Genomic DNA, 14,092 nt, shown 5'->3' with positions numbered 1-14,092 from the left:
CAACAAAATGATGAAAAGGAATCTAAATAGCATGAGTTATTTTACATTAATTGTGATCATCGTTATGATCTTCATCTTTGTTACAGCAAGCATCGGAACTTCAGAATTGTACTTCACAATGACTGACAAGTCACGCACACATGAAGCCTGTTTTTCTGTACATCTATTTGTGAGGATTTCGGACAAACTGTATAAAATTACGAGTCAGGTACCTATGCTCTGCATGGGAGGGGGGCTTACATCTCAAAAACAAAAGTTTGCACCAATAAATTCCACATTCTCGTGACACCTTCAGTGGAATGTCAAGTATGGACAGCCAGCTTGTGAAGGACTTGTGAACCATTGATATGAGAAAATACAAACACTTGTGTGTTAAACAAATGTAGGTGCTCCGCCTCTCTCACCCCTCCGCCTCTCTCACCCCTCCGCCTCTCTCACCCCTCCGCCTCTCTCACCCCTCCGCCTCTCTCACCCCTCCGCCTCTCTCACCCCTCCTCCTCTCTCACCCCTCCTCCTCTCCCACCCCTCCGCCTCTCCCACCCCTCCGCCTCTCCCACCCCTCCGCCTCTCCCACCCCTCCGCCTCTCCCACCCCTCCGCCTCTCCCACCCCTCCGCCTCTCCCACCCCTCTGCCTCTCCCACCCCTCTGCCTCTCCCACCCCTCTGCCTCTCCCACCCCTCTGCCTCTCCCACCCCTCTGCCTCTCCCACCCCTCTGCCTCTCCCACCCCTCTGCCTCTCCCACCCCTCTGCCTCTCCCACCCCTCTGCCTCTCCCACCCCTCTGCCTCTCCCACCCCTCTGCCTCTCCCACCCCTCTGCCTCTCCCACCCCTCTGCCTCTCCCACCCCTCTGCCTCTCCCACCCCTCTGCCTCTCCCACCCCTCTGCCTCTCCCACCCCTCTGCCTCTCCCACCCCTCTGCCTCTCCCACCCCTCTGCCTCTCCCACCCCTCTGCCTCTCCCACCCCTCTGCCTCTCCCACCCCTCTGCCTCTCTCACCCCTCTGCCTCTCCCACCCCTCTGCCTCTCCCACCCCTCTGCCTCTCCCCCCCCTCTGCCTCTCTCACCCCTCTGTCTCTCCCACCCCTCTGCCTCTCTCACCCCTCTGTCTCTCTTTCCCACCCCTATCCCTCTCTCTCCCACCCATATCCCTCTCCTTTCCCACCCCTCTTCCTTTCTTTTCCCCCCCTATCCCCCTCTTTCCCACCCCTATCCTTCTCTTTCCCACCCCTATCCTTCTCTTTCCCACCCCTATCCCTCTCTTTCCCACCCCTATCCCTCTCTTTCCCACCCCTATCCCTCTCTTTCCCACCCCATCCCTCTCTTTCCCACCCCTATCCCTCTCTTTTCCACCCCTATCCCTCTCTTTCCCACCCCTATCCCTCTCTTTCCCACCCCTATCCCTCTCTTTCCCCCCCCTATCCCTCTCTTTCCCCCCCCCCTCCCTCCCTTTCCCCCCCCCCCCCCTCTCTTTCCCACCCCTATCCCTCTCTTTCCCACCCCTATCCCTCTCTTTCCCACCCCTATCCCTCTCTTTCCCACCCCTATCCCTCTCTTTCCCACCCCTATCCCTCTCTTTCACACCCCTATCCCTCTCTTTCACACCCCTATCCCTCTCCTATCCCTCCCTTCTCTCTCCATCCCTTCCATCCCGCCTTTCACCTGCCTCCATCCTCTCTCACTCCTCTCCTTTCTCCCCTCCCCACCCTTAATATTCCCATAAGCAAAGTGACAGGTTGTAGTATTTTATAGTACTGTATAAAAGGAGCTCGGCCTCAGCATGCGTGCACTCTTCCAGCGGGTGCTTTTAGTGTTCGGTGAAAATCAGTGGTCAGAGAGGGACATTTCAATGATAAGGTTTGGTTTCCTTTGTTTGTTTTTTCTGTTTTTTTTTCTTGTCCCGACAGACAAGTCGCAGCTTGCTTCGAATAATAATGTATTTTTTTGACCGAGTAGCATTAAGAGACCACATTTTAGAGTTTCCTGGAGTGGAAGTTTAAACCATATTTTACTATCTTGCCTTTTGCCAATAATTTACAGGACAACTTTGTTTTGCAGAAAGAAAAAAGCAACTTTTCAAAATGTGAAGATGTTCTCTCACTGAGAGCTCACCAAAAACAGCTTCTTCAACAGCATTTCAATGATGAGAAAGATATCGAGAAGGATGTTCAAGAAAAGAAGCTGGAAAATGATATGAAATCTCGACAAAACGCATCCTTTTTCTCTTTCGCCAACAAGAACTTGGCAAAGGTATGAAGTCTTTGCTCAAAAACGATATGCTGTGCTTGATGTGAATGGATTCAACTTTCAAAACTGAAACCAAAATATCTTGTGAATCTTACACCTTATCTATGAGTATGAATTTGTGTGGGAATTGTTGGAACGTGATCAGATTGCACTCGTTTTTGTCCATTTAAATATTGTTCTGGTTGTAAGATTCAGACCAGAGTCCTGATCCAAAACCTGACTACTGATGTTGCATTGGACCATGGGTGGACATGCAGTCAAATCTTCCACAGGATGGTCACCATTTTAGCAATGGACGATCATCAGAGAAGGTATTCCATCTGTCGGGACAGCGGAACAGATATTTACCTCGGTTTGCGATGTACAGAACTTCTAAAGAGATCTGTTACCTTCAGCCGATTCATCCTTCTGAAAGGATGAGGGCTGAGTGATGACCCAGGACAAACTGCTGCAGTTTTAAGCCTCCTAACTTGGCACCAATTTTCCATGGCTGCGGGTTTTGACCTTCACCTTAGTTATAATATTCCAAATTCGAACTGCATACCAGGCCGACATGCCCGTGATGGAGAAACAGAGGTCATTGCAAAAGAAGGGGTGCGAGTCACAATGAAACAAAGGCACTGATCAGTAATTCATTCTCTGTAATAATTTACTTCTACCCATGACACATTAACAGCTAAAAACCATACCTTATCCACTCGTACCGTGAAGAGCAAGACAGAAAGATATCATGAGACTGAAAGAACCTGGTTCCCATGGGATGATTCCGTGGGGTGGTGATGTCTGTCTGACAGTGCTAGTCTGCAAGAGAGAAAGATCACAGTTTCAGTGGTGTCCGGATTTGCTCTCAACGCACATGCATGCTAGTTATTGCGCGATGCTCAGACTGGCATCCTCAACGTCTGTTGACCTCTCTGTCTCACTTGCCGCCCTCTCAGTTGTCCAGCTCCCTCTGCGGGACGACAGCTGCATTTTTGATTGTGGAAATGACGAACTTCAACTCTGGACTCAGCCCCCAACTTGACTGCCAAACTACTCGACTGTCGACCCCTCATTTCAACCCGCCCCTCGGCCTTTTATTACCCCACGACCGTGTGTCACTGCACACCCTTTGGCTCACCACTCAGCTTCTCATCACTTCCAGTGATGCACTTATGCTCGACTTTTATCAATGACATAACTAGTTTATCTGAAGCCCATGACCTCCAACAACCGCTCTTGCAACTATAGCATGGAAATGCTTCGGAAATTTATCCTGCCTGTGAAGGAGTGATAGCTGGCCCAACAAAGGTTTTTGGCCAAAGCAATGATAACGACTGGTTATGAACACCATAACGCCTATCCAATTGCAGCTGACATCAAATATTTCCCTTTCTCTAAAGACCTGATCTGAGATCATCACTGCTGTTTCAGACCCGGTCATTTTACTCGAGACAAACTGCTTGTATTCCCCCAACAATGGATGGAAGTCCTCAATCTCAGACATAAGATCAGGGTCATCTCTCTGGACAGATCATGAGCATGTGATAGTCTTGCACCCCACCTTGATCTCCAGACTTGCTGTTTATGGCATCTAAGGCCACCTCCTCTTGTGGATCACTGACTTCCTCCACTCCCCCAGTCAGTGTGTAGTTCTGAATGGGATCCTCTCTTCTCCTCTTCTTGTCAAAGATGGAGCGCTCCAAGGCAGTGTCTTTGGGCCAGTCTTGGTCCTCATCTTCTTCAGTAATCTTTCTGATTTCCTGGAAAATCCTGGCGATCTCTTTGCTGGTGATTCCGACCCTCTGCCATATCATCTGTCATCCTTGAGCCAGCCAGGCAGGCAGCAGCCTCTTCACTCTCTCCAGACCTTGATAGGACACTTGATAGAATGCTGGTCTAACACTTGGAATATGTCTTTCAACCCCGACATATCGCACACGTTCACACTGTCTCTCCAAAAGGACCGTATGGCAAACACTTGCATCATCTTCCTGAACAAACCATTGAAAGATGTTCAGCCACTCGACTTTTGTGCCTCACCATCATTCATGATCTTTCTTGGGCTGCCAGTATTTCCACGATGGCCTCCAAAGCCAGCTGACTGGACATATCCTTTGTTGTGTCGGGTGGTTCCTTGGCTAATATGAATTATTGACAACCTCTGAGTCATTCATTCGCAGCTTCGTGGAGCTCGCCCCTTCAGACTGGTGCCCTCACTTCAACCCTTTTCTTTCTTGATGCTGTGGAAAGCAAGACTCTCAAAATCATTGCGAATTCTGGTCCCAAAGCCAAGTGTTTGGGCCTGTTACTCTCACATGAGCTTGGTGGCCTCTATATTACACCCACCTGCCTTTTGGGCTTGCACCCTCAGCCCTCTCTTGGCTCTGTCCCTCCCAGGTTCCTGCATGGTGCAACCGGTTTGCCAGTAACCCTCTTCTTCTTACACTTCCAAAATCCAGGCTCACTGCTCACCTCCACTTCTTACCTCAACCACCGAAGGTGAAGGAGGTTATGTTTTCACCCCTCTCTGTCTCTTTGTGTGTCTGTCTGTTTCTGTCTGTGTGCAGTATATCTCAAAAAGTTGTGTATGGATCCGGATGAAATTTGATGGGCAGGTTTGGTGTGTGACTCGGATAAACTGATTTGATTTTGGTGAAGATCCAGATCCGGATCCGACTCCGAAAGTTTTTTTATGCGATTCTCCACCATTAAGAGACATGGCTAAACTAATATATAGCAAAATACCTCAAAAAGTTGTGGACGGATTTGGTTGAAACTTGGTGGACAGGTTGGGTGTGTGACCATGACAAATTGATTTGATTTTGGTGAAGGTCCAGATCCGGATCTGGGTACGAGAATTATTTAATCTTAAAAGTGATTCTTCACCACTGAGAGATAGGGCCAAAAACTATATATAGCATGATATTTCAAAAATGTATTGGGCCCGATATGTTCTCGTGGATCAGGCATTGCGTGATTAGGTATGTGATCTACCGAGTGCCCTTCGAGTTTTTCCTGTTCTCTCGCCTCCAATACCAACTCCCAGAATCTGTTCAGTCCCATTCTTCCCTCCAAGGCTTCAAGACATCTGTTCTCCACGACGTCAGGTTATCCCCTCTCAGACCCATGATCTCTTCTACCTCAAATCACCCCATTCCTAAGCACTCCTTATTTCCAGGTTGTTGTGATCCACCCCCCCCGTCCCCCCCCCCCGGGGCCCCGTCTCCCCATCCCTTTGATCTCACTCTTTCTTTTACTCTCCTGTTGGTGCTTCCCCCTTTCCATTTTCTTCCCTTCCATTCTGCTCTTTCTCTTCCAAGAGCCTCAATCATGTGCACAAAAAAACGAAAAAGAAGCAAGATGTGTGGGCTTTTGATTATCACAGGTCGATCCCACCTCAATCATCTCCACCACCACAATATGTTATCCACACCTTACTTTCCCAATCTTTCATTCGCAATATAATGAAACAAACTACTCGAGAATGTGTTCATATTCTTCACTGGTCGGCAGTGGATCTTTAGTTATAAGAGGTGTATGTATTGCTTTGATTTAACCAACATAACATGATTATCATTATTCTAATTGGGATTGTGTGTTCTACAGTATCCATTGGAAACCATGTTAAAAGAAGCAGACTATTCATACAAGAAAGGTAAGCATCCAAGGTGAAGTGGGTATGGATGGATGTTTTGAGTTGTTGATCGGCGGGGGAATGTTTTGAAGGAACTCTTTGTTGTGTCGTTGTGGTTTTGTCTTCATGTGTTTCGGGGTCTGTGTGTGGTTTCTTTGTGATGTCCTCAGTCATTGTCTGTGAGTGCCGTAAGTGTGTTAAGCCTGGGTATGTACATTGGTTTAATGCTTGAAGAGTGTGTGTGTGTGTGTGTGTGTGTGTGTGTGTGTGTGTGTGTGTGTGTGTGTGTGTGTGTGTGTGTGTGTGTGTGTGTGTGTGTGTGTGTGTGTGTGTGTGTGTGTGTGTCTTAAGGTGCAAAACTTTAGATGAAAACCTCTCAATTTTATACACTATTTCAGAACCATCTAATTGCTGTTTGGAGATAGGCATGGTGTGGTAGAATTGGTGGGATGGTGTGTGAGGAAGAAAATTAAGTGAAGAGGTTGAAAGGGTGTGTCAAGCTTTTTGACCTTCTCAGTCTCCATGCACAACCTGATTTTAACTGTTGTTTGCAATTTATCAACATTCTTGTGACGATTCATTTTGATGCCTGTTACACTTTGCACAAACAATGTAAACAAGTAATTGTTTTCTTTTATTCTTGCAGAAGATGATGAGAAAGTTGCACAACTTCCTGCAGAGATCATTGTGGAGGAAATCTTTGTGGAAGATGAAAAGCCAGTCAAAGGTTTGTGTTGAAAAAAAAGAAGACGAGGCTTGCCTTGACCTTTTTTCCCACAAATACCAAAATACTTTTACTTTTCTGCAATTTTTTGTGGAATAAAACTGGTGATCACTGATTAATTACTCGACCCAAATCCTGCCTCCAACACCAATTAGTGTTTTCAGCTGCTTTCATGGACATCAGCTACAAGTTGGCTGACATGAAAGTGTGTTAAGCTTGGGTATTGTTTGTAATGTGATCTGAGAATTACGTGTGTGTGTGTGTGTGTGTGTGTGTGTGTGTGTGTGTGTGTGTGTGTTTTGTGTGCGTGCGTTTTGTGTGTGTGAGAGAAAGGGATGTTTTTCAGTGTGACTTGTGGTGCAGCTATGTGCTCCTTGTGTCATTTGTTCAAAGAGTGACTTGATTTTGAGGGGGCTACTTTTAGTCTTTTGATGGTGAGCCAGTGTTGCAGGATGTTGAAGGATTGAAGTGCTGTGGCTCAGTTGATGTTGCTATGGGTCCAAGTAATGGTTGTGCCTTCTGTTTATGAGGTGTATGCTATTGGATGGTTGTGGAAAATTGTGCATGAAAGTTGTAAGCATGTGGGAGAGAGGACTGAGCCTTGAGGGACTCTGTTAGGAAAGTATTGTTTGTGTGATGACTTGCCATGAAAAGTTACGTTTGATTGTTTGCATGATAGGTCGTTGGCAAGCCCGCATTTGGTTTGAGTATTTTGTTTGTGAGTAAGTTTTGCATGGTGGCTAAATCATTGTTTATGCCTATTTTCGTGATCATCGTGTGTTTTGGCGGTGTTCTTTTGTTGAAGCCATCAAAGGTGTTTTGTGTGAGATTTGTGAGAAGAGTAGTTTGTTCTGAATCTGTGCTGGGTGTGCGAGAGTGGGACGTGAGGGTTTGAGAGTGCAAGGAGGTGTTGGGTAACTTTTAGGTTGTGCAAAATCATGTGATAGGTCTGCAGTAATCTGTTTTGGTGGGTACTTTGACTTCAGGAGGGAAATGATTTTGCCTTGTTTCCAATTTGGGGAATTATTGAGTGTTTGTTAGAAAAGTTGCTCATATTTTTTAAAGGCTGATTATGTCACGTGGTTCAATGTGTTTAAAAAAAAAAAAAGTCAATTGGAGATTGGCTGATGTACTAGTCAGGTGGCACACTGCTGATATTATTTTGCCAAACCTTGAGTCTGACCCAACAAAGGGAGTCATATTTCAGGCATTGTGTGCAGAGTAGAGTGTCCAGATGTCCAAAGTGGGAAGCGCAGAGAGCCAAACCACGCACTTGCACCTTCAATGTGACCTCTCAGGTAACAGGTCAAGGTATGGCGACCAAGCACTGCTCTCGGTATGGCGATCAAGCTTGTCTGATGCTCTTGGCCTACCGCTATCAGCCGTGGCAGTTCCTCATCAGCTTTCACCAATTGCTCTCGGCCATCATATTTGCACTGCTGACCAGTTTCCACAATTCACGAGGATTATGATATGATGTCCTTATATGGACTGACTCCTCGTGACTGAGATTCTTCCTTTCCCTGAGAGCCTGCTCATGCCATCTGGGCCTCATCCTGACCCGCCCTCCCACAATCCGGTGTTCAGAGCAGACCACTTACCTGTGACACCTTGAACATAAATAGCCACTAAAGATTACATCTCCATCTCCCAGCAGCACAAAAACAATCAGGACGACTTATTCCTGACCACAAACACTGAATTCAATGTTTGCAAAAGTTCTCAAACTACGTCAACATGAACAGCGGTGTACACCTGAATTCTAAAAACGAAATCCACCCCTCAACCCCTTGCCACAAACGTAACAGTTAAAGATTTTCTTTCCACTGTTTTCCCTTTTTCGACATGCACTCTTCCTATCCAAGTCTCAAAACAAAGCACTTATTACATCAACAGCTTTCTTTTTGTAACTGTACCATGTTGGACGAGATCACTTTTTCAATCGTAATCATTGGCACAAATGGATATCCATCTTGTTTTCCTGCAATGTGCGTCAGTGCGCCCGCACACGCATAGCTTCTCTCAAGGTGCAAAACTTTAAATGATAACCTCCCAATTTTATACACCATTTCAGAACCATCCAATTGTTGTATGGAGATTGGGATGGTGTGGTAGAATTGGTGGGATGGTGTGTGAGGAAGAAAATTAAGTGGAGGTCGAAAGGGTGTGTCAAGCATTTTGACCTTCTCGGTCTCCATTCACAACCTGATTTTAACTGTTTCTTGCAGTTTACAACATTTATCAACATCCTCATGACGATTCATTTTGATGCCTGTTACACTTTGCACAAACAATGTAAACAAGTATTTGTTTTCCTTTATTGTTGCAGAGGATGATGAGAAAGCTGAAGAACTTCCTGCAGAGATAAATGTGGAGACAGTGGAGGAAGTCTTTGTGGAAGATGAAAATCCAGTCGAAGGTTTGTGTTGAAAATAGAAGAAGAAGCTTGGCATATTTTTTTTTTCCCCACAAATACCAAAATAGTTTCACTTTTCTGCAAATTTTTGTGGAATCAAACTGTTAATTACTGATTAATTACTCAAGTCCTGCCTCCAACAACAATTAGTGTTCTCAACTGCTTTCATGGACATCAGCTACAAGTTGGCTGACATGAAAGTGTGTTAAGCTTGGGTATGTGTATTGTTTGTAATGTGATCTGAGAATTACGTGTGTGAGAGAAAGGGATGTTTTTCAGTGTGACGTGTGGTGCAGCTCTGTGCTCCTTGGTATAAATTGTTAAAAGAGTGACTTGATTTTGAGGGGGCGACTTTTAGTCTTTTGATGATGAGCCAGTTTTGCAGGATGTTGAGGAAGGGTTGAAGTGCTGTGGCTCAGTTTATGTTGCTATGGGTCAAAGTAATCTTAAATCTGTTTCTGGTGTATGTTCCCCCTCCATCCCCTCCCTTACCTCAAATAGCCGCACTGCTGATTCCACACGTGATAAAGCTGAATGTCTAAACTCGGTGTTTGCAGCTAAATCTTGTGTCCTAAACCCATCACTATCTCTACCCACTTTACCCAGTCGCACCCAACTGTCCCTAGACTCTGTATCCTTTTCTCCTGACAAAGTGGAGAGCTTCCTGTCAAACCTCGACTCAGATTCTGCAACCGGTCCAGACGGCATCAGCCCAAGTGTCCTCAAAGCCTGCTCTTCTGCTCTTGCTGACCCTCTCTCTGTTCTATTCACCCTCTCATTTGCCCAAGGTCATCTGCTTGGAAATCTGCTAACATCACTGCCCTGCATAAAAAAGGTGCAAAAACAGATCCCTGTAACTACAGACCAATCAGCCTTCTCCCTATCATCAGCAAGGTTATGGAATCCATCATCGCTTTCGACATGAAATCCTTCCTCTTCTCCAATGGCTTGATTTCCAATCATCAATTTGGATTCAGACAAGGTCACTATACCCTGGATATGCTGCTTCTGCTCTCCCATCAATGGATGGAGGTCCTCAACGCCAGACAGGAAATCCGAGCCATATCCCTGGACATATCACGTGCTTTTGACACAGTCTGGCACCCTGCACTACTCACCAAACTCTCTTCCCATGGTATTCAAGGCCATCTCCACTCATGGCTCACAGACTTCCTCTCCTGTCGCAGTCAACGTGTGGCCCTAAATGGAGTTCTTTCATCCCCTCTTCCTGTGCAGGCTGGAGTTCCTCAAGGTAGCGTTCTGGGCCCTGTTCTTTTTCTGGTTTTCATCAATGATCTCTCGGACTCTCTGGAAAATCCTCTATTTCTCTTTGCCGACGACTCCACCCTCTGCCGTACCATCTGTCATCCCTCAGACCGGCAAGCAGCAGCTTCTTCGCTCATTGCAGATCTGGATAAAATCACAAACTGGTCCAACACGTGGAACATGTCTTTCAATCCAGACAAATCTCACACTCTCACTATGTTTCTTCAAAAGGACCGTTTAGAAAACCCCCCCATACACTTTCTCAACAATCCTCTGGAAGAAGTCTTTTCTTTCAAGCTTCTAGGTCTCACTATCTGCCATGACCTTTCCTGGGAAAGTCACATTTCCAACCTCGCCTCAAAAGCCAGTCGCCGACTGGGAATCCTCCGTCGTGCAAAGTCCTTCCTCGGCCCTCTTGAGCTCCTGACCACTTACAAAGCTTTTGTCCGTAGCCTGATGGAGTACTGCTCTCCCCTCTGGGCTGGTGCTCCTGCCTCCCACCTTTCTCGGCTTCACGCTGTCGAAACCAGGGCATTTAAGATCATCGGCATCTCCCGCAATGAAGCTGAGTCTTTGGGCCTCTCACTCAATCACCGCAGGTTGGTCGGTTGTCTTTCTGTCTTCTGCCGACTCCTCTCCAACCTTGCCCCCCCCCTGCTCTCTCTGCGATTTGTCCCCACCACATTTCCACAGGGCGGTCAAGGTCCGCCAACAACACCCTTCTGGTAAAACTACCAAAATCACGAATCACTGCTCATCTTCACTCTTTCATTCCTCTTTTTTCCCGCCTTTGGAATAAACTTCCTCACTCTATTCTTTCCCATTCTTCCCTCCAGGCTTTCAAAACAGCTGTTCACCACCACCTCTTATCTTCCCCCATCCAAATCCTCGATCTTTTCTACCCCCGATAATCCACCCAAGCCCACTTCCTTCAATTCCCCTGCTTTCCTTCCTGAAAGTCCCTGTAATGTCCATCTTCTCTTCGCCATGTTCCCCGTCCCATCCCCATCCCTCTCCCTTCCACAGTTCACCTAATGTGTCTGTTCCCCACTGTTTTGTCCCTTCCACTCCCGCCCCTCTTGTCTCATGCCTCCTTGCTGTGAGTTGTGTGTTAGCTCTCATACGAGCCTCGACCGAGGTATACAAAAAAAAAATATAAAAAATGGTTGTGCCATCTGTTTATGAGGTGTATGTTCTTGGATGTCTGGTGTTGGCCTGGTGTTGGCTTAGTGGTTTGGGTAGCGGATTAGGATACAAAAGGTCCTGAGTTCAAGCCCCGTTGGCTGCTTGAATTAATACACACCAGGAGGTTGACTCAGCCTGTCATCCTTCCGAGGTCGGCAAAGTGAGTACCAGTGTACTGTGCCCGGTGTATGCCCCGGTTAGAATAGGTGTACCATATCCCTGTGTTGTAAGAAGCGACCAAGGTTGCGTCAGGAAGGGCATCCGGCATAAAAACTAAGCCAAATCACTATGCGGATCATACGAATGATCCGCTGTGGCGACCCCTCACGGGAGCAGCCGAAGGAAGTAGAAGAAGAAGTTCTTGGATGGGTGTGGAAAGTTGTGCATGAAAAGTTTTAAGCATGTGGGAGAGAGGACTGCACTTTGAGGAACTCTGTTAGGAAAGTATTGTTTGCATGATGACTTGCCATTAAAAGTTACGTTTGATTGTTTGCATGATAGGTAGTTGGCAAGCCCGCATTTAGTGATGTGTTTATGTTTGTGTTGAGTATTTTGTTTGTGAGTAAGTTTTTTGCATGGTGTCGAAATCATTGTTGATGCCCATTTTCGTGATCATCGTGTGTTTTGGCGGTGTTCTATTGTTGAAGCCATCAAAGGTGTTTTGTGTGAGGTTTGTGAGGAGAGTGGTCGTGGAGTAGTTTGTTCTGAATCTGTGCTGGGTGTGTGAGAGTGGGACCTGAGGGTTTGAGAGTGTAACTAGAAGGTGTTGGGTAACTTTTTAAGTTGTGCAAAATCATGTGATAGGTCTGCAGTAGTCTGTTTTGGTGGGTCCTTTGACTTCAGGAGGGAAATGATTTTGCCTTCATTTCCAAATTTGGGGAATTCTTGAGTGTTGGTCAGAAAAGTTGCTCATATTTTTTAAGGGCTGATTATGTCACGTGGTTCAATGTGTTGAAAAAAAAAAAAGTAAATTGGAGATTGGCTGATGTACAGTCATGCGCCGCATAACGACGTTCCGGGCAACTACGTATCACATATACGACGGTGGTCCCATAATCGCATATACGACGGTGGTCCCATAATCGCATATACGACGGATCTGCCAGCTCCATTATAATGGAGCTGAAAAATTCCTATCGCCGAGTGATGTCGCCGACGTCGCACTGCCAGTCATATAAAAATAGCACCTACAATTATGTACACTGTACAGTACATAATACTTCATAATGATAATAAACGACAGTGTGGCCCCGTTTTAATGCGATCGTTGAGGTCCATAAAATTTCATCGCGAAAAAAGCAGGGTCGTGCTAAATCAGGATTCAAGGAAATCGGCTTTCAAACTGAACTAATGTTTCCACGTTTACCTTCTAGCAAGTAAATTACCTTTGAATTCAAGAATTCTGCGAATAAATTGTGGTTGTTAGTCGAAATTAAAACACAAATTTGTTTTTGGTGAAGCTTTTTATGTTGTTAGAACAATCGCACTGTTCCGAAAATATATATCATAATTGACAGGTGCTCGTTTCTTCATTTGTAAATTATAACATCGATGCAATGATTACGTATTTATAAAATCCAAACGCTATTTATTCACCTTTCTTTCATCGATGCGAGAGGAGATTGTAAGCTGCTGCTAACAACACCCATGGCCGTCATGAACAGCACAAAGGTAAAACTAACATGTCTTCCGTCTCTCTTCGATGTGTGTTACAATTGCCGACAGTATTCAGTACAGTAACATGCTGTACAGGTTTGTATCCGAGGAGCAATAGACTACACCATATAGTCTAGGTTTGTGTAAGTACGATGTTCGAAAACGAAAACGAAAAAAAAATAAAAATATGATGTTCGCACAACGACGACGTCGGTTAACGACACATTTCTCAGAACTTAACCCCGTCGTCAAGTGGCGCATGGCTGCACTTGTCAGGTGGCACACTGCTGATATTATTTTGCCAAACCTTGAGTAGGACCCAACAAAAGGAGTCATATTTCAGTCACTGTGCGCAGAGTGTCCAGATGTCCAAAGTGGGAAGCACAGAGCCAAACCAAGCAGTCGCACCTTCAATGTCACCTCTCAGGTAACAGGTCAAGGTATGGCGACCAAGCACTGCTCTCGGTATGGCGACCAAGCTTGTCTGATGATCTTGGCCTACCCCTGCCACCCGTGGCAGTTCCTCATCAGCTTTGCACCAATTGCACTCGGCCATCATCTTTGCACAACTGACCAGTTTCCACAATTCACGAGGATTATGATATGATGTCCTTATATGGACTGACTCCTCCTGACTGAGATTCTTCCTTTCCCAGAGAGCCTGGTCATGCCATCTGGGCCTCATCCTGAACCGCCCTCCCCCAATCAGGTGTTCAGAGCAGACCACTTACCTGTGACACCTTGAACATAAATAGCCACCAAAGATTACATCTCCATATCCGAGCAGCACACAAATAATCAGGACGACTTATTCCTGACCACAAACACTAAATGCAATGTTTGCAAAAGTTCTCAAACTACGTGAATATGAACAGCGGTGTACACCTTAATTCTAAAAAGGAAATCCACCCCTCACCTCCTTGCCACAAACGTAACAATTAAAGATTCTTTCCACTGTTTTCCCTTTTTCGACATGCACTCT

General features: G+C 46.0%; 1 protein-coding gene across 1 annotated transcript in view; it reads left to right on the top strand.

Moving 5' to 3' along the window:
* LOC147017522 (uncharacterized) overlaps window positions 1–14,092 on the top strand; it is a 236,010-nt gene that overhangs the window by 193,806 nt on the left and 28,112 nt on the right. Inside the window, exons 19-22 of the mRNA XM_085847979.1 lie at window positions 2,059–2,250; window positions 5,836–5,884; window positions 6,510–6,590; window positions 8,917–9,006. Coding sequence (XP_085704105.1) covers window positions 2,059–2,250; window positions 5,836–5,884; window positions 6,510–6,590; window positions 8,917–9,006 — 412 coding nt within the window. The remainder of the gene's footprint in view (window positions 1–2,058; window positions 2,251–5,835; window positions 5,885–6,509; window positions 6,591–8,916; window positions 9,007–14,092) is intronic.

Source organism: Eptatretus burgeri, chromosome 11, assembly GCF_056783735.1.
Source record: "Eptatretus burgeri isolate ZD-2024b chromosome 11, Ebu_testis_v1, whole genome shotgun sequence".
Lineage (NCBI taxonomy): Eukaryota > Metazoa > Chordata > Myxini > Myxiniformes > Myxinidae > Eptatretus > Eptatretus burgeri.
This window is presented reverse-complemented; position numbering and strand designations above follow the sequence as displayed.